The following is a 19,480-nucleotide window of genomic DNA, read 5'->3' as shown; positions in this document are numbered from 1 at the left end:
CTCTAGCTCGCACGCTCCCTCAGGCAGCGCGGGCGTGGGTCTGGGAACTGGGAACCGGGCCTTTCTGCACCTGCTTCTGGCTGCTGCCCTGCATGGACACGAGAGCAAGCCGGAGAGGCTGGTGCCACTTGTTTGGTCCTGAACCCAGGCCAGGGCAGGAGCACAGGAGGCAGTGTGAGAGCTGGTAGCGAAGGCAAGTACTGGGGTGCAGAGACCCAAAGACTGCAACGATGTCGTGCGAGGAGGAAGGACAGGAAACTGGCTGGGGACAAAGACGGGAAGGCGGGGGAGCCAGTTGTGAGCGCTAAGAGGATAAGGCAGCTTGAAACTGGGCCCAGTGCAACTGCTGGGCAGGCCGAGTCCGGGCACGTCAGCCAGCAAGCTGGCTAGCAATGGCCTGCTCAGTGGAGAGCACACCACCAACACACAGAGGACTGGTGTGTCCCGCCTGGACCGAGCGGGTCCCTGCCTCTGGAGCATGAGTCTCCCAGGCCCACCCCTGAAGGTGCCGGATTCCCCAAGGCCCCCAAGGCCGGACACCCACTCAGTCACCTTCCCCAGAGGCAGGCAGCTGGGACGGCACCACCGCAGCCCAGGCACTCAGCTCAGTGGTAACCCATGGCTGATCTGGGCTCCTCCCGCCCCCAGTGCCCTGCCCCACACTGCCACCTAGTGGGCAGATGGCAGCTTGCAGCCCCCAGTCCTGAGGAGATGGCATTATGCTTGCCACCTGTTGCAAGTTTGGGGGCCAGGGGGCTGGCCCCTGGGGAGCTCCTGGTGGGTTGGGAAAACACAGCAGACTGGAGGACAAGGAAGGGGAGGGAGGGCAGGACGGGCTCTGTCCGAGACAGAAGCACGGAGAGCAAACGCTGGGGCTGTCACAGTCTTGCACGTCCACCCTGGCTAGGCAACGGCCACACGGTGTCCTCCCTGCCCGGAAGGGCTGCAGCTGTCCCTGTCTTTCTCCCCCTGGCCTCATTGCGCTGGGCCCAGTGGCCGGCTCGGGTTTCTGCTGGGGCCAAAGGCTTCCCCGCTGGGCGGCTGGGACAAAGTCAGGGCCCCAGCTCCTGCGATGGCAGGGGAGGGGTGGGGGGGGGCGGGGACCTACTGCAGGAGCTTCGGGGGTTGGGGGCAGTGCCAGGGACAGGGACCTCTCTGAGCTCTGAGCCTCCCAGATCCCTGGGGTCTGCACTGCCCCTAGGCTGCAGCCTCCAGAGAGTTGCACAGTGCCCCTCCACCCCCTCGCCCTCGGCTTTGATTCACCCTGGCTGCGGCCACCCTGCTTCTTCTCCCTCCTTGCCAGAGACTGGGCGGCTACCTTTGCCCCACAGCCTGGGCTTGCCCGTGGGCCACTGCAGCACGCATGCTGTGTGGGGAGTGTGGAAGCAGCTGCCACCCCTCTGGTTCTGAGCAGGCGGCCGCCCAGCAGGCCCGCAGGCGGCCTGGGGCCAGGGCCTGGGGGCAGGGGCCGGCCGGTCGGCATGGACACAGATGGGCAGCGTGCCCAGAGCAGAGGCCAGATGCCATCGGAATTGGATTAGGACCACATCGTGTCGGCTCCCAGCTAATCTGCCTCCTCCTTCCCAGCACCGCCTGAAGGTCTCTGACAAACAGGGGTGGCTTTCTTCTGGAATCCTCTCGCATCTCTGTGAAGGCCGAGAGGGCAAAGCCCCTGTCCCCAAAGATGCCACCCTCGGTAGAGCACCTGCCATGTGGGGGAGGGCCTGTCCACCTCCTGGCACCTGCAGGAGTGAGCCCCGGGTCTGGGCGAGTCGGAGGCCTGCTGAGGACCCCCCATGCCTGCCTGAGGGGCTATGGAGCTGAGGGTCCCCTCGCTCCCGGCAGCAGCCGCTCAGGTCCGATGGTCTGACGGCCTGGAGGCCTGCCAGGTCTGAGAGAGGAGGGCTGGCCCTCAGGCCGCTCCATCTCCCCACGTCACACCCGGCCCCAGGGAGCCAGGCGCCCGGAAGCCCGGCAGGGGCTGGGCCACCCACCTGGGCACCTGCCCTTCTCCCTGTCTGCCCGCTCCGTAGGCACTGGGCGCGCTCCGGGGCTCTATGGCAGAATCGGGCAGCTTCCCAGGGGCCTTGACATTTTAAATATTTAACAAGGCCTGGCAGGCAGAGGGAAGTGCTGCCAGCTGAAGCCCATCTGCTTCCTTTGATCCGGGACAGGCCACATGGCTCTGCACTGCAGACTCCTCCGAGGCCCGGCCCTGGCTCCTCAGGGGGCAGGCGAGGGGGAACAAAGGGCAGAGGGCCCGGCCAGCGAGCGCAGAGCCAGGGAGACCACCTCCACCTCGCAGCTCCGGGCCTGGGCCTCCTCCTCCCCCTGCCTGCCTGCACCTCGCCTTCCGGGCGGGCCTGTGTGCTACCAGCGGCCGGAGCCTTCAGGCCAGAGCAATGGATCCTGTTCAGGCCTTGAAATTTCGGGTGGGGCCAAAGGCAGAGCGGAGAGGGTGCAGGAGCAGCAGAGACAGGCAGCGGTGAATACGAGCAAGGGACAGATTTAGAAATCAGAACAGGCAGGGCCTGGTGATGGATGGGACGGTGCCGGGGGGAGTGGTGGCAGGGAGCAGGAGGAGCCCAGGGCCACGTCCAGGGCTAGCAGCCCTCGCTGGGCCAAGGTGCGGCTGCCGAGCTGAGCAGCTGATTAAATCAATCGGCGCTGGCCAGGGCGCAAGCCTGGCATCAGGCTGGGATAGCCCGGGCAGCCCTGCCAGGCAAGTGCCAGCTGGGCCAGAAAGCACTCCAGCTCCTGGAATCCAGGGCTCGGCTGGCTCCCGGGTGGTCTCTGCCTCACAGTGGACCCCCGCAGCTGTGGCTGCAGCAGGCTGGGGCAGAGCAGCCCAGACACTGCGACCCTACTTGGGACTACTTGCTGCCAGGGCCACCTCTGATCTACACTCGGGGCCCCCTTGCCCTAGCCTCAACCACCCCTTCCACAAGCCCCAGAGGCTCCTGGGCCACCTTGGGCTATCCCCTGCCTTTCCAGAGAGAGAGGCGCTCTGTAACCTGAGTCCCCTGCAGCCCGTTCGTCCCCCTCTTCTGGCCCCCTTTAAGCATGGAATTCTGGGGTTTCAGTTTGGGGCGCTCCGCTTGCACGGGTCTTCTGTGGCTGCCGTGTCCTCCCTCCCCGTCCCTTTCTGGATACAGAGTCCTCTCCGTCCCAAGCACCTGCCACTCAAGGGCTGTGGCTCAGAGGAGGGCACAGCCAAGTTCAGCAGCACCTGCGCTGCACAGGAGGAAAGGCAGGCCTGGAGCCGCAGGCACTCCCATGGTGCTCCGGGAAGGACTCACCCTCGGTGGGCGAGGTCTTCAACCTCCTGCAGAGCCCACTGACGTCCCCGTAGGCTTCCTGGATCTTCTGCAGCGCCTCGGCCCCGCGGAGCTCCATGAGGGTGCGGAGCTCAGCCAGCGTGCACCCAAAGCCACCTGCATGCGGGGCCTCCCGCTGTGGCTGGGGCTTGGGGTGGCACTCAATGGAGCTGTTGGCCATGTCGCCCATTCTGCCCGTGGAGCCTTCGGGAAGGCGCAGGCTCCGTGTGTGTCACTGCAGCTAGGGACAGGCAGCCACCTGCAGTCCGAGGGCCCAGGCAAGGGGTGGTGCAGGGAGCAGTGGCTAAGCGTGGACACCTGGGGAGAAGGAGGCAATGCAGAAGTCCAGTCTTCCAGAACGGTGTCTGCCACTCACGGCTCACTGAGCGCCAAATTCACCCCATAGTCCCCCAGGCCTGAGCACCGTGGGCCCCAAGAGCTGGGAGGGCTCACCTGGGGGAGGAGGAAGCATCAGGGCCTCCTGTGACAAGCATTCCCCCTACCCCGCCCGGTCCTGCCCCACCCCGCCCCGCCGCCACTGGCCACCATTTCTCCGCGCCCGCGCCCGCGCCCGCGCCCGGCCCGCAGCTTCCCCCTGCTCTTGCCTGATCAGGACTCGCCCTGCACGCCTGGCATGCTACGGGTCCCTGGCGATCTTCTGCTGCGGCCGCCGCTGCAGCTCACGGTCTCAGGCCCAGGGCTGCGCAGGACTCCAGGGAGCGGCAGGCTGAGCCATGGGCAGGGCCCGCTGGGCTCTGGGGCACGGCCTCGGGTGCAGGCTGTTTCTCGGGCCCTGAGGGTACCTGGAGGCCAGGGGCAGGAGAGGGGCAGCTCAGAGGGCAGGAGCACGAGAAAGAGCGAGGAGAGCGGAGAGGAGAGGAGAGGAGAGGAGAGGAGAGGAGAGGAGAGGAGAGGAGAGGAGAGGGGAGGGGAGGGGAGGGGAGGGGAGGGGAGGAGAGGAGAGGAGAGCAGAGGAGAGCAGAGGAGAGCAGAGGAGAGGAGAGGGGGGAAGGAGGGCAGAGGAGGGGGTGAGCGGGAAGGAGGGAAAAGAGGGAGAGCAGAGAGGGCAGGGCCCCAGCAGAGGGCACACAGGAGAAAGCCGGGAGCAGCCACAGGTCACTGGTGACACTGGCAGGGCGCTGGCCCCCTCCTCGGCTGGACCACAGTCCTCCCCAGCTTCTCTTTCCCCACAGTCCTTTCTGGGCACAGCCCCCAAGGCCAAGGACTAAGCTGCCTGCATCTTCCTGGAACTGAAGCTGTCTCAGTGCACGTGGCCCCGGCCTTCACCTCAGCCGAGAACCCTCCTGGCAACGTGGCTAAGCCAGGCCCTGAGCCCTGTGTTGGGGAAGCTCCTAGCTTGGGAGGAGTCTCTCACAAGCAGAGCTTAGCCGCAGACACAGCTTTGCAAGCTGGAGCCACCTCTAGCACCATGACCCAGAGCCTCCCAGGAAAGGCAAAGAGGCCCCTTGGAAGCCCACATGGAGATGGCCAAGTGCAAGGCCTTGGCCATCAAGAGGGCCCCCAGCCTTAGCTGTCAAGAAGAGGTTTGTGGTCCATGCCTGGGAGGTCTGGGGGACAGAGGAGGCACTCAGAGCAGGTGTGTGCAAGTAACCCACACCCTAAAGGTTTGGGCGGCTTGGTGCTCAGCCCCTAGACACCACTCACAGCAGCCTTGGCTTCTGGGTGTGGGGAGAAAGTGGCAGATACGCGAACACGCCGCCCACACTCTCCCACCTGCTCTCCCACTTGGGCATCTGCCAAATGCTCACGGAGCAGCTACTACGTGCCTTGGCGTGGCTTTGTGCGCCAGGGACACGGGGTGACAAAACAGAGCTCATTCCTTCTGTCTAGCTGGGGGACAGGTGATGAGCAGAGTGACCCGGCTACAAGAAGAGGGAGAGTGGGGCGGAGGGGACCTCTGAGTGACACGGGCCACCACAGAGCACTGGGCGGAGCTGAGGGCAGGCGCCTCCTATGGATGCAGTGCAGTCACCCAGGTCGTGGCGGTGGCGGTGGCGGTGGCGGTGGCGGTGGCGGCAGTGTGACTCCCTCTCCCTTGCTCCATCACAGGAAACTCGGCCAGGGAAGTGGCAGGGCCAGAGGGCGGCTTTGGATGCCACCTGCACTCCTCTTCCTCTGCAGAAAGCCCCCTGTGGGCCACACCCCAGGACCTTGGCCCCTGCCTGCTGGAAGTGCCTTCTTCCCTCTTCTCTCTGACCCTGGGCACCAGCTGCGCGGTGCAGTCCCCATGCGTAGCGGCAGCTGGAGGGCACAGCTGAGTCTGCTTTGTCTTGAGAGCTGCATCCACCGCCACAAACCCTCTGCAAGTCGGCTTCCCAGGCCCCGGGCAGGCAGGGCTACTGCAAGAGGTGCAATCAGCGGGGCGTGCGGATGTGTGCATGGGTGCGTGCATGTATGTGTGTGTGTGGGGGTGGGTGTAGGGGAGTGCCTGACATTCCACGGGGTCCCCTGCTGCCCCTACCAGCCTGTAGAGTGGCACCCGTTAACTGCCCCCGGCGCTGACATCATCCTGTGTGTGCAGCCCCAGGGCCCAGGAGCCAGCAGGGAACCTGGATGTCCCCCACGGAGCCACCTAGGGCCACAGTAGCAGTGGGAAGCCAAGTGAAGCATTTTGTTCCGTTGGAACACTTTCATCTTTCTGGCCTCTCCTCCCACACGGCGCCTGAGGGCTCCTGGGGGGATAGGGCAGGAGGAGGGTCTGTTGGGTGGGCTCTTGGGTGGTGTATGTGCCAGTGGCATAGTCACCCAGAACCTCCATTTTAGCCCTGCTCCAACACCACCAAGCAAAAGGCCAGTTCCCTCAAAGCACCTTGCAGTTCCCCTCCTGCCTCTGGCCGCCCAGCTGTGCCCCACACCGCCCGCCCTCCCAGCTCCCCAGCCGCAGCCCACTCTGCCGCAACCACACAGCCTGGCCAGCTCTGAGCCCCGTGCACACCCTTCTGTCCCATCTCCACCTGGTAGCCTTCTGTGAATTCTTCGAGTTGCAATCTCAGCGGAGTGTCCTCCAAAGGTCTCGACCAAGTCCCCAGCCCCGACCGATGGTCGCTGAGCCTCTGATCCCACGGCAGTGGTCTCTGAGTCTCTGTCTCCTACCGGTTGGCTCTCTAGCTTCTTAAGACAAGTGCGTGCGGTTATCGGGGTTATCGGTTACTGAGGTAGGGGGTGGTTCTGGGTGGAGATCAGGGCCTACAGGAATGGGGACGAGCGGGCTTGGCTCCTGGGGAAGAGCTCAGAGCCCCGGGAGGCAGATTCACTGTCCTGAATAGCATGCGGGCAGGGTAGGGTGGGGCTGCTTTGAAGTCACCAACTGCACGGGCCATAGGGCAGGCAGGAGGTGGCAGCGAGTTCAAGCAGGGCCCACTTGGAGTGACTGCAGGCTGCTGAGAGACCAGGTGGCACAGACTCAACCAGGACAGCAGCCCTCACCCGAATGGTCAAGGACAGCCGCGGCCAGGCCCGTGGGGTCTGCGGGCCCCAGCAGAGCGTTTCCGGCCCTGGGCTGGCTGCCGAGAGCAGCCCGTAGACACCAAGAGGGCAGGCCGCATACCATTTCTCCGCTCTTTCCTCTCTCAGCTCTTAATTGGCTTAATTGAATTAAGAACCTCTACAGAGGGGCGCTCGGAGCTTCCGGCGCCTGCTCCATCCTGGCCCAAGCTGGCCGGGATTGCGGGCTGGAGAGAGCAGGAGCTGGCCCACCTCCCACTTCCCCCTGCACGCGTAGCTGTCAAGGCTGCATCACCTGCCTGCCTTCTGCACCCTTCCCTCCAGCGGGGCGCAGGCACCCGTGCCTCCGCACTAGGCCCAAACAGCACCGGCCACTCCAGCGACCAGAAACCCCGGGGGTCCTGCATCCAACTCCATCACCCCTGGTCCGCTCTGGCCCTGGGCAGCATGCCAGGCTTCAAGAAGCTAGGGCCTTCCTGGGCTCTCCCCTGCCCTCTCTCTCGGGTCTTTGCTCGCAACGCTAAGTTTGGAACTGCTGGTGCACACGGCATTGCCAATGCCTGCGGCACCTGCTAGCCTCCTCACCAACACCCCCCTCCACCCCATTTCACAGAGGGCAAACTGAGCCGCATAAGGGGTCAGCAATGCCAGACATGAGGCCCCTGCTTTTGCCCTGGCCCCTTGGCCCTGACTTCCACGTGACCCCTCATGAGTCATGGCCACCCACATCAGGGCACCTGACGACACCCCAGGGAAGCTTCCCCAGTCGCCCAGCCTTGTCTGACGGAGGGGGCTGACGACTGGAGGATGAATTCCCACCACAGCCCCCAGCTCGGGGCTCCGAGATACGTTAGAGCTCGGCCCGTGCTCCACTCTGGAAAGAGCCCCGCGGCAGGTGCCATGGATCCAGGAAGTCCCGGGCCCCGTGATCACAGCATTCCCCTGCATGGCCACCCCCAGGCTCCTGACCACTGCGTGCCAGAAGCAAGCCAAGGACACCATGGCCCCGAGGCAAGGAAGAAGCAGAATCCAGGGTCAGAGGGCAAAAGATGGGGGCCTGAGGGCCTACCCGCATGCATGCCTTCTGCCAGGAGCCCTCCTGCAGAGACAGCGGGCGAGGGCCTGCCTCCTCCAAGGACCTCGGCTCCGGGCCCCACAGAAGGGAGACAGGCTTTGCCCCTGCTGTGGGGGAGGTGGCTCTGCCGCACACCTGCAGCCCAGCAGTGCTTAGGAGCAGCTGGGGGCGTGGGCGGAGGGCACCCTGGCCGTAGCCCCCATCCTCTCCTGGGCCATCCCAGCGGGTAGAGACGGTGGCCACCTGGGAGACCCTGGAACCCTCGACTCCCCGAGGCTCCCTCCTGCCCGCCCTGCTCCCTCCCGCCTGCTTGACGCACCTTGGCGACCACCGGGGAGGGGAAAGGAGGGTTCCAAGGACGAGGCGTGCATGCAGCCCAGGAAGGGGGAGGGAGAGAGCCAGGCCGAGAACAGCCTCATTAATATTTCAGAGGCGCCGTCACTGCAGCTCCTGGGCCCTCACAGCTCCACCACTTGTGCCGGTGGAGGGAGGAGGATGGGAAAAGAGAAGGAAACAAAACCCGAGAAAACAGATTTAAAGGGACAGGCGCCCCCCACCCCCCGCCCCCCAGTGCTCGCTCCTGCCTCCCCCTGTTCCTGGTACAATCTGTGCGCACGCCAAGTGGCTCTCAGTGGAACAGCTTTGGGCAAGAACAATAACAACAGACAACGGCCAACCCGCAGCCACTGCGCCCCTCCCCACTCCCCAGTCCCGCAGCACCCACCAGCCCCAAGATCTGCCCTGGGGGCCTGGGGAGCACTCCAAGGGCGTCCTGCCCGCCCAGTGCCCGGTCTGGCAGAAAGGCAGGTGCGGTGCTGGTGCCTGCCAGGGAGGAGCCTGGAAGCCAGAGAAACCCAAGTGTAGATTCCTAGGGGCGGCTGGGACCTAAGACACTGCCTTTGGGTGGGCGAGCTGATAGCCAGGAGCTCCGGCCTAACCCAGAGCAGCTGCCCGCAGACCTGGGTGGGTCCCTCTGTGCCCGGGGAATGGCAGGAATGCAGAGTCCTAGGTCCAGAGCTTCCCACCCTCATCCCATGCCCCGGTTCCACTACCTGCCTCTGGCTAGAGATTCCAGCCTCCTCCTAATATGCACCCTGGGAGGCGTCGGGGATGACTCAAGTGCTTGGGCCCCTGCCACCCACATGGGGGACCCGGATTGAATTCTTGGCTCTTGGCTTCAGCTGGCCTAGCCCCGGCCATTGCAGGCATTTGGAGAATGAACCGGCAGATGAGAGATGTGAGATATGTCTCTCTCTCTTGCTCTCTGTTTCTCTGATAAACAAATCGATAATGTTTTTTAAAAGCCCCACTATAGAATGCGAACGAGCACAGCTCAGGGGCTGGCAATCTCCCTCTGGACTAGAAAGCAGGGACTCAGAGACAAGTGTCACCCTCTAGGACAGGCTGCTCAGTGAGACTAGGCAGGCACAGCGGGACAAGTCATGTCGGGATCCACCTAGAGGAGTGGCGCTCACAGAGACACACAGCAGCAAGCCGGGGCCAGGGCCTGCGAGCTGGTGCTGCGGGCAGAGTTTCAGCTGGGAGGAGAAAACTGTGTTCTGGAGACAGACGGCGGCGAGTGAGGGACGCCCTGCAATGTGTGTTCACTGATGCCAGCCTGCGTCCCCATGCTCCCAGGCCGGCAAGGCCCAGCAGCTGTTCTTCTCGGCGTGCTGTGCGCAGGGTGATGGATGCTGGGTGTGCAATGGCAACCCGTGGCGCCCCTGAGCGGCGCTGCCTGGCCCAATGAGCCGACAGTTCTGCCCATATGGGTTCTCACTTTTAGGAAAATCCCCTCGTGGAAGTGGGAACCTAAGCAGAGCCTTCTCCACTGTCCTATCGCCACCTCCAGCCTCCATGTCATCCAACACCTGCCACGCCCTGCCTAGGTTGGGTGGGTGCTCTACGGGGGCACAAGAACGGAGCAGCTGAGAGGGGCCAGGCTGCCTGGCCATTGCCACACTCGTGTGTCTCTCCTCGTAGCTGGAACACACTTGTACTCTATGCCCCCCCCGATGATGTTAGGAGATGCTAATGAGCCCCCACAAAGTTATGGCAGAGACTTCCTAGCTCTGAGCCCACTTTCCACGTGGTGCTGTGCTTCTGAGCGCATGATGACGTTCTGGCCAATTGGATGTCAGCGAAAGTGACAGGGGCAACTTCAGGGTTATGTCCTTAAAGGGCAGGGATAAGTTCTCCTCTGCCCTTCTCCTTCTTCCTGCTGCCTGGAATGCTGATGTGAAGGCAGGAGCTGCAGCCACTGTATCACACCCATCTTGTAGATGGGATCCATTTGCAGCACATTCATGGGAGCCGAGACCCCAGGAACCAAGGAGCTGTCACAGCAGCCCTCCCTATCTATCGCTGGGACCGCTGCGTCTCTGTTAATCAAGGATAAAGCCACAGCCTGAGTCATTCCGATGTGCCTGGGGCAGCAGCAGAGCCCCGTGGGGGTGGGCTCATTGTATCTCCTAAAGTCATCCGTGTAAAAAGAATGCACTCAGCTTGAGGGCAGGCCTCAGCTCCCCCCGCCCCCCGCATGTTCCAGCTGAAGCCATTGCACCTGTGCTTGCACTCCCGGTCTCTGCAGCCTGGGCTGGCTCCCTGCACCATGAAGCACAGAGGAGTTAAGGAGCTCACTCAAGGTCACACAGCCAGCCAGGAGCAGAGGCCAATGCGAACTCAGGTGGTCTGGATCCATAGGGGTCTTTGTCGCTCCTTCCTCATGTGACTGCCCAGAAAACCCCAGAAAAACAACAAATGTGATTAGAACCATTAAAAGGAGCTCAGCAAGGCGACCAGGCAGGAAATCTGTCTCAGAACCTCACTCAGAGATGCCTGGCTGTGCAAGCCAACTCCAAGCCTTCACTTTTGAACCTGTGAAATGGTCCTTATTCTTCTGATCCAGGCTGCTGTGCAAACCATGCCCTGGCCCCTACACTGAGGCGCGGTCCCTATTGGCCACCCTCCTGGGTCACCTCACTCGGGCCCTGTGTGACTTCTGCCTGTCCTGAAGCTCACTTAGCCAAGAACCGTGTCCCCACTTACGAGGGCTCACTCCGAAGGTGCCGTGGGGGGGGGGGGGAGGGAGGAGTAGCATTTATCTCCTGCCCGGGCACGAGGACTCCAAGCTCAAGCAGCGAGCAGGAGCGAGGAGCCCACGGGCAGGAGGCGTAGTGCCGCTAATTATCCAATTACGGGAGCTGCGCGGAGCCCGCAATGCAGCAGGAGCCCGAGCCAGCCCCGCACCGCCACCTTCCACGAGGGCCTTGGGCGGACCCCATAGCCTCACAACACAGCTCCGTGCAAGACCCCAGCTGGGAAAGGGGCAGAAATCCGAGGCTCTGAGGCTCCCTGCTTGGCACTGCCTGGTCCACCCCTGCCAGCCTTCAATCCCAGAGCTGGCTCCAAGGACCGGAAGCAGCCAGGGCCTAACCAGGTAATCAAGGAAATTACAGACAGCTGGAGGCTGTGCGGCTCCGGGGCCAGAGGGCTCGTTCCACCTGCCACGAGGCGCAGTGACTCCGCGAAGAGAGAGCAGGGACACACGTGTTGTCCTCGGGAAGTGGCCCCATGGGGGGGGGTACTGGTTTCTTGGGAGGACAGGCTTAGCGGGATTCACTGGAGTCCAGGTCAGGGGTTCCTAAAAAGGATCAGGAAGGTGGTGCTCCAGACAGGGGGTGCTGGAGGCGCGCTAAGCCCCCGAGAACTGATGGGGACCATCACTATATGGGGACTGCAGGCATGCAGGGGTGTGGGTGTGGAACTCACCTGCCCCAGCCCTTCGTAAAGACCCCAGGAAGGGTGTTGGAGGGGACAGAAAGGGGAGTTCAGACTCAAGGGGGCAGTCACATCTGCCCTGGCGCCCTTTCTCCCAGCACAGCCCTGGAGGAAGAAGCAATGGCCAGCGGTGCCCGAGAGAGGACGCCTGGGAAGCTGCAGCCGGGCACTGCTCCTGCCTCCTCCAAACCTGAGCAGCTGCGACCACAGAACCTGAAGGTCGCCAAGAGCCTGGCGGCTTCCGGATCACATGCACAGAGCTTTGCACCACCAAGCTTCCACGGGGGCCGGCACTGCCTGCAGGGGGTGCAGGTCTACGTGTCCCCTGCAGCGTGCCCTAGCGACCCTCCTGCCCCTGTATGCTCTGGGGATCACCGGGGAGGGGTGGCCGGGGACCAGGACCCAAAGGGATTTCTGCCCACGGACCCCAATTTCTGCAACCCTGACCCTGACCACAGACAAGGGGACCCTGGTCCCACCTCCCATGGCTCTGCCTTACCGCTGCTTCCTCGTTCAGGGAGGGGCAGGGGCCCGGGAGCCCTGAGCTGCTGGGAACCGCCCACTCGCCACCATGGGCCTCTCTGGGGAACTGCCAGGGCCAGGACCCTGGATGGGGACCCCCAGAGTAGCCCACTCTTATTCTTGACCCCTATGGATGAATTGCAAGGGGGAAGGGCACTCTTGCTTCGCTCCCCAGGACTGAGCTTTCCCAGAGTGAAGCCCCGCCCTTGCACACCCCTCTCCTCTTCTGCACCAAGCACAGGGAGGAGCTTGCAGACCCCAGGGCCAGGGAAGCCCAGACCAGCCGCCCCCGGGTCGTGGCCACTCCTCCCGGGCCTGTAAATGCAAACTCAGAAGCGGGGTGTTGGTCCCCATGCGTGGCGCGGCAGGTGGACATGCAGTGCCAGCGAGTGAGAGTGGCGGTACAGGTCAGGGACTCACAAAGTCCCTCGAGGCATCGGGTGGCCCTTTCTCATATACTTTCCTTTGGGACACGCCAGACAGGTGACTTCTGAGAGAGAGGCCGAAACGGCAAAGCCAAGGTCAAGCGGCGGCCACCAGCTTCCCCATCTCTCGTCTCTTGCTCGCGGCCAGATCTGTTTTGCTGCTTCTTAATTAGCAGACTCTGCTGTCCCTGGGCCACTGCTCACCATCCAGCCTTGCCGCCCACCCGCCCACCCGCGGGGACGCAGCCGCTGCTCCGAAACTCACGGTCTCACCCAGCGCCTGCTCCTGAATGCTTCTCAGGGGGCCGGCGCGCCGGCGCCAGCGGGATGAAGGGGTCCTGTCTTGCACTCTAGAGACCGAGGTATTGAAGAATAGCAGGTACAAGAAGGACAAGTTTGTCACTGACTCAGCGGCACACAGGTGGTCCCTGCACAGACCAGAAGGAGGCCACGCTACGGCAAGGCAGCAGAAACCGGCCTGCAACAACTACCTTGATGATCACACACGTGGTGCCACTGCAAAGGATGTGTGCGGACTGCTTTAGGCAGGAGGGGACTACGTTCGAACGGAGACACCGAGACACACGGGGCACCCAGTGCTGGACCGTTCTCAACTGCCCAGAAGGAAGGCCATAAGCCAAGAAGCAAAAGGGAAAAAAATCACATGAAAAATCGTGAGGTGAAAACTGTTTACTTTTTGCATGAAAAAAAAGCTAAATTATTTGCAGCAGATATGTTAAATCGTGATTATTACGACCCAATGACAAACGCTAAGATCTGAAATAAAGTATAGCAGTAGATAACTCACTAAAGAAAAAAAAGATACAGTTTCTAAAACCCATATGAAAATGTTGACCCTTATCAGAAATTAAAGAGACACACATGGGAGCTGGCGCTGTGGCGTAGTGGGTGAAGCCGCCACCTGCAGTGCCGGCATCCCACATGGGTACCAGTTTGAGTCTCACTTCCGATCCAGCTCTCTGCTGTGGCCTGGGAAAGCACTGGAGGATGGTCCAAGTCCTTGGGCCCCTGCAACCTCATGGGAGACCCGGAGGAAGCTCCTGGCTCCTGGCTTCGGATCGGCGCAGCTCCAGCCATTGCAGCCAACTGGGGAGTGAACCAATGGATGGAAGACCTCTCTCTCTGCCTCTGCCTCTCTGTAACTCTGCCTTTCAAATAAATAAATAAATCTTAAAAGAAAAAAAAAGAGAGAGTGAGGCAAACACCCAACGTGAGTTGTTTGATTCTAGGACTCAGTCGGGTGCTCTGCTTGGGACAGAGCCTCACGCGTAAGAGCGAAACAAATCTGGCCGCCTGCATTTCCAAAAATAGCCAAATAATTAAGCGAATTACAATCTCTTGAGAGAATACTATTCAGCCATTAAAAATTGTAATTACTGAGGACCGCCCTGATACATCCTGGGAACTTGATAAATAACTGTCAAGTGAGCGAATCATTTGGAGTTTCAAGTTCATTTGCACGGTTCAAGTTCATTATTTTTGCAATAAGCATTTACTGCCTTCATAATCTTAAAAAAATTAAACTATATCCTTTTTGGGAAAAATGTCCATTTAGGAAGGGATTATATTAATAAAGAAAATGCTTATGTAAAGTAAAAAATAGATTGTACAATTTAGTCCATGCTATAATTACAGTAATATGAAAATAAATAAGCTATGTTTTTGACTTCTTGGTGTTTTATGAGTTTTCTATAAAGAGCATGCATTCGAAAAGTATTATTTTTAGATAGTAAGAAGTATCAATGTTATTAAAAAAAAAACAATTAGGCCATGCCCATCAGTGGAGAGCTGCCTGGGTCCCTACTGCTGCTGCCCCCCAACCCTGCCTCTGGCCCTGCAGTGGGCTGTGGGTGCCAGGCCAGATGAGGACCAAGCATCGGGCAGATCTGGGTTTTACCCCTTGCTGGGCATGTCAGGTTCACTGGCCTGGGGACCTGGGCCACCCCTTGGAGAGCTAGCAGCCCAAGCACTGGCCCTCCATGGCAAAGGCTCCCAGCCTCTTCTCAGAAGTGCCCACATCTGTGCCACCCACTGCCTTTCAAGGAGCCACAGGGTGTGGTTTTGGGGACAGCGTCAGGGCCCCTGGAGCCTCAGGGATGGTGTCTACCACACTGTTGGGCGGAGCAGACAGCTGCCCTGGGCGGCTACTGAGGGGCAGGACTCAGGGCGGTACTGCTGAGTCCTGGTTTGGGTCAAGCAGGGTGGGGCTGGCAGGTGCAGGGGGCTGAGCCCACTAGATACTCCCTGGCCTCACAGCCCTTTGCATGTATGTCTACTGCTGTGGCTGCAGATCCTCTGATGGACACTTAGCAAAACATGTTCACTCTGCTGTATCCCCAAGACCCAAGACGATGTGGCCCCCGGCACAGCTGGCCACATTCTGACCATGGCGACCTGCCTTCTGACAGGTAACCCATCCAAGCCCAGCCCGCACCTTCTGGCCCAGGCTGTCAAGTGCTCAGACCAGAGCCTGGCCCATCAGTGTCAGTGGCTGTGTGCTGGGGGGTGGGAGAAGTGGTGCGGGTGGTTTCAGGCTCCAAGGGAGGCAGTGGGTCTTCATTCCGGGATACGGTGGCCACTGGCCACAGATGGCTACTGAGCACTTGAAATGTTCCCAGTGCGCCTGAGGAACGCAATCTGTAATTGGACTTAATTCTAATTAAATCGCTGCTCTGCCTTGGGCTGCCCCACGGGTCATCGAAGCTCTAGAAAGGACCTCAAGGCCAAGACCTCTGGCAAAAAGACATTTGAAAACAGCTGTGGCCCACGACGCAGCAAGGTCAGGACCTGTTCAATTGAGGGTCTTTGCAGGGCCGGCACAGGACCCCCTTCTGCATGTCTTCCGCCGGGATGCACGTGTGCAGAGACCTCTTGGACCACTCCCAAGCTGCCGCGACCTAGACCTTTCCACCCACGCCCTGTAGCTCTGCTTCAGGTTCTGCCACCTACTCGGCCGTGTGACCTTGGACTCATCCCTGGCCCAACCTTGGGCAGGCAGTCCAAGGTGCCCAAGTTCCCCCAGGTCTGCGAGTCTCCTTCCCTCGGCCCTTTCTGCCTAGGCCAACCCCGGGCCTGCTGCCAGCACCGCCCACCCAACAGAAGGTGCCCAGGCAGGGGAGGGCTTCCAGCCAGGCACCACTTGGCCTGGCTTCTGCCAGCTTCGCAGAGGCCCGGCGAGGAGCTGAGAGATGACAGGGGACGGCAAGGAGCCATCCGTGTGCTCCAGGTCACAGCCAGCGCCCCCTCCCCTCCACCCGGGCCTGGGTCCATCTCTGAGGTGGTGGCCGCTGGGGAGGCTTCTGGGGATTTAGGTGAGAGTGTCTGCCTTCAGGGCCACGGCAGCCACTCTCACACACCAAGGCTGCCCCTGCTGCATGGCTCGGGCACCTTCCCCCCTTTTGTGTCAGTGGGCAGATGAGGGGACAAGGAGGTCTCGGCTTCAGCCCCGCACCCTCAGCTCACAGTCCAGGCTCCATCCTGCGGAGTTCCGCGCACAGCTCTAGAGACAACAGAGACAGGGTGCGAGCCTGACGGCCGGCCTGCCTGTTCTGGTTTTACCATCTCGTGCCTGTGTGACCTTTGGCAAATTACCTAACATCTCTGGGCTTCAGCCACACCATCTGCAAAATGGGGCGAATAACAACACTCGCTTCATTTGGCTGTTTCAATTGAGCAACGCGATGGTGCCTGGCACAGGGTGACTGCTGTTAATACTGTCATTACGGACATGATGTGCTAGCAACCGCTGATGGGGACAGTAGCCATCAGTGAAATATATAATCTGTAAATTTAAAATCAGAAGGGGGCGCCAGTGTGATGGTGCACTGACTTAAAGCCACTTGAGACACAGGCTTTTCGTATTGGACCTGGTTCGAGTCCCGGCAGCTCCACTTCCTATCCAGCATTCCTGCTAATGTGCCTGGGAAAGCAGCAGCTGATGGTCCAAGTCCCGGGGCCCCTGCCACCCTCGTGGGAGACCTGGATGGGGTTCCAGGCTCCTGGCTTCAGCCTGGCCCAGCCCCAGCCCCAGCCCCAACTGTTGTGGCCATTTGTGGAGTGAATCAGCGGATGGAAGCATTCTCTCTCTCTCTCTCTCTCTGTCTCTTCTCTGTCACTCTTTCAAATCAATAAATAAATCTATGAAAGAAAATACACTACAACCAGAAGGGAGTACATGTCTGCTGACAACTTGCTCCCGAAGGTGGAGACGGAGGTGCACATGGCTGCAGCAAGCTGGCCCTACCTGGCTCTGCGGGCTGCAAGGAGCCCTAGGGGCCTGGCCACGCTTGCCCCATCCGAAAGCCATGCTGAGTGAGGCCTGGGGGGCTGGCCGCAGCACGCTCTCTGGGCCGGGAGCAGATGTTCCGGGCTGCAGAGCACTCACCGACTCACACCCTGGCCTCTCCGGCTTGCACCCTCAAATGTCAGTGCCGAGAGCCCTCCGCGGCCCACCCCGCCCCTTGCCGGATCCGGAGCAGGCACCAGACTCGGCCAAGCTCACAAACACCATGAGGCACTGAGCTGGCACCAGCCCCAGGAGCTCCTATCGCTAGAGCTCCAGCTGCCTTCTCGCAAGGCCCCTGTGCCCCTTCCGGGACCTCCAAGGGCCCCGGGCAGCACCGCTGCGGCCTGTAGGTGGCGCTCTCTCTTCAGCACGCTCTGCCTTGGGGGGCTTCTTTCCCAAGGCGCTGGCTCTCCTTCTCGCTGGGTGCAGAGCCCCCTCCCACTCCCACCCCACTTCCATCTGCCTGCATTCCCCCTCGTATGCCCCTTCAGTCAAGGCACCTGGCAGCGTGGTGTCCTTGGCCCTCCCCCACCTCGAGGCCAATGGCAGGCACAATCGATGCCTGGGTACCACAATTGTCCAGGCCCTTCCAACCGCTCTCTCTGCAGGGGCAGGCTCCAGGGAGGAGCTTCACCCTTGGACCCTCTGCCAGGCCTCATCTGAATCCTGCAGAGGCTGCACAGCCTCCAGCTCCCTCCTGGGGAGCGCATGGCCTTGGTTTCCTCATCTGTGAAAAGGGGCAATGAAAACAATGGCTCATACGTGGAGTTGCAGTGAGACTCGGATGGGAGAGGGATCCAGGACCAACCCTGGACACAGGAGGCACTCAGAGAGAGCGGTGGCCTCTGGTTATTAGGTCACCCCTTCCCCCACCCCCAGGTCCACAGTCATCTGCTCTTGGAGGAAGGGGCCTCCACCCTTGCAATGCCAAGTTCCTTCCCTTCTTGTGGCCTCAACGATCCCATCTGAAAAATGGGGACAAAAAAATCCAGCCCGTGTCTCTGTCGTTGGGTGAGTCTGCAGATTCAGCGAGGTCAAGGTCATGAATGGGACACACAGAAAGCAAGTGCCCACTTTGTGCCAGGCCTGTGCTGGGCACTGGAGCAGCCTGTGCAGATTAAAAGTCAGTTCTTGCCGTAAAAGCTTACAGACCAGTGAAGGGTGACAGCTGGTGGGCACAGATGGGAAATAGGTGCAGGGGGCTGCCTGCTAGGTTGGCACCCAAGTCCCAGGAGGGACCCCTCACCAAGCCCTCAGCCCCGGACGCTCCAAGATTCCCTCCATCCCTCCCGTTCTCCAGGCTCCCCCCTCCCCTGCCTTCCTCCCTTCCTCAGCCGGCCTGGCCACCGCGCCCTGCACCGGGCGGAGGGATGGAGGGAGCCGGGATCCGAGGGACAGACGAGTGGACAGTCCCAGGCTCTGCGAAATGCCGTGCCAGCCACTCTGAATTCCAGGACCCCAAAGCTGGAGCTTTCACCCTCGAGAAAATAGGATAAAATTCCCCCCCGTGACAGGAGAAGCCCTCTGGCCAAGGTCACACAGGTGGGGAGGGGGAGGACAGCTTTCCCGAAGGGATGCGGGAGTTACCCAAGTGTGGCCGGGGCTGCGTGCTGTTGGCACGGTCCAGGCCTGCACAGGGTCGCCTGGGCGGCTGTGTGGGCGTGCGTGCGGGGGACAGTGTGGGAACGTGAGAGGGGGAGGATGACACAGTGCGAGGGTGCAGGGGGAGGGGGTGCCGCGAGACTCCTGGAAGGTGCGTGCGCACCGGCCGGGCTCCCTGGCCTGGCGCCCCCAGCTGTGCCCGCGGAGCCCCCACCCGCAGCCCCCAGCAGCCTTGTTCTTCAGACACAGATGCGCGTGCGCGCGAGATGCGGGGCGCAGGGTGCGGGGTGCGGGGCGCTGCCAGCCGGCCAGGGGTCCTGGGGTGCCTCGCGGCCGCGGTGCCGCAAGGACACGCAGGCCGGGCGCGGGGCGCAGGTGCCTGGGGCGGGGACCCGTGTCCCCCCACCTGCCGCCGCGCCACCTGCTGGGCAGCCCTCCCGCCCCGCCCCCGCCCGCGCCCGCGCCCGCGCCCACCCGGTTGGCGCCTGTGCGCCCCGGGCACCACTTACCCGGGCATGGGCACGGCCGCCACCGCGGCCTTGGCTTCGGCGGGCGCTGTCGCTGCGGGCAGGCGCCCGGCGGGCAACGATCCGTTCCAAGGACGGAAAGGCCCAGACACGGGGCGGACTGGCCGGCGGCGCGGGGCGCGACCCTCCGCGGCTGGCGAGGGCTGCGGCCGAGTGCTCCCCACGCTCCGCACCGGCGGCGGGCGACGCGGTGCGCTCAGCTCCAGCCGCAGCTCTGAGCGCGGAGGGAGGGAAGGAGGGAGGGAGGGAGGGAGGGGAAGGGGGAGGGGAGGGAGCTGGAGGAGGAGGAGGAGGAGGAGGAGGAGGAGGAAGAAGAAGAAGAAGAAGATGAAAAAGAAGAAGACTAAGACGAAGAAGAAGAAAAGGGAGGGAGGGGGTCACAGGCACGGTGGGGGTGGGTGGGAGGAGGAATGGTGCACCGCACAGGGGCCTCAGGATTCCGCGTGCCTGGTGCGCCCACT

General features: G+C 61.9%; 1 protein-coding gene across 7 annotated transcripts in view; it reads right to left on the bottom strand.

The window, feature by feature from the left end:
• Positions 1-19,193, bottom strand: part of ATP2B3 (ATPase plasma membrane Ca2+ transporting 3) — a 48,885-nt gene extending 29,692 nt beyond the window's left edge. For all 7 annotated transcript variants that reach the window (XM_070066752.2, XM_089323884.1, XM_070066749.2 and 4 more), the window contains exons 1-3: positions 19,002-19,193; positions 3,923-4,120; positions 3,300-3,635 (exon numbers count right to left, since the gene is read on the bottom strand). In XM_070066752.2, coding sequence (XP_069922853.1) covers positions 3,300-3,507 — 208 coding nt within the window. In that variant the 5' untranslated portion in view covers positions 3,508-3,635; positions 3,923-4,120; positions 19,002-19,193. The remainder of the gene's footprint in view (positions 1-3,299; positions 3,636-3,922; positions 4,121-19,001) is intronic.
• Positions 19,194-19,480: the final 287 nt, after the last annotated feature.

Source organism: Oryctolagus cuniculus, chromosome X (genome assembly GCF_051225735.1).
Source record: "Oryctolagus cuniculus isolate XC-2025 breed Fujian yellow rabbit chromosome X, ASM5122573v1, whole genome shotgun sequence".
NCBI classification, from domain to species: Eukaryota; Metazoa; Chordata; class Mammalia; order Lagomorpha; family Leporidae; genus Oryctolagus; species Oryctolagus cuniculus.
Note: the sequence above shows the minus strand (reverse complement) of the source record. Positions and strands in the feature narration are given on the sequence as shown.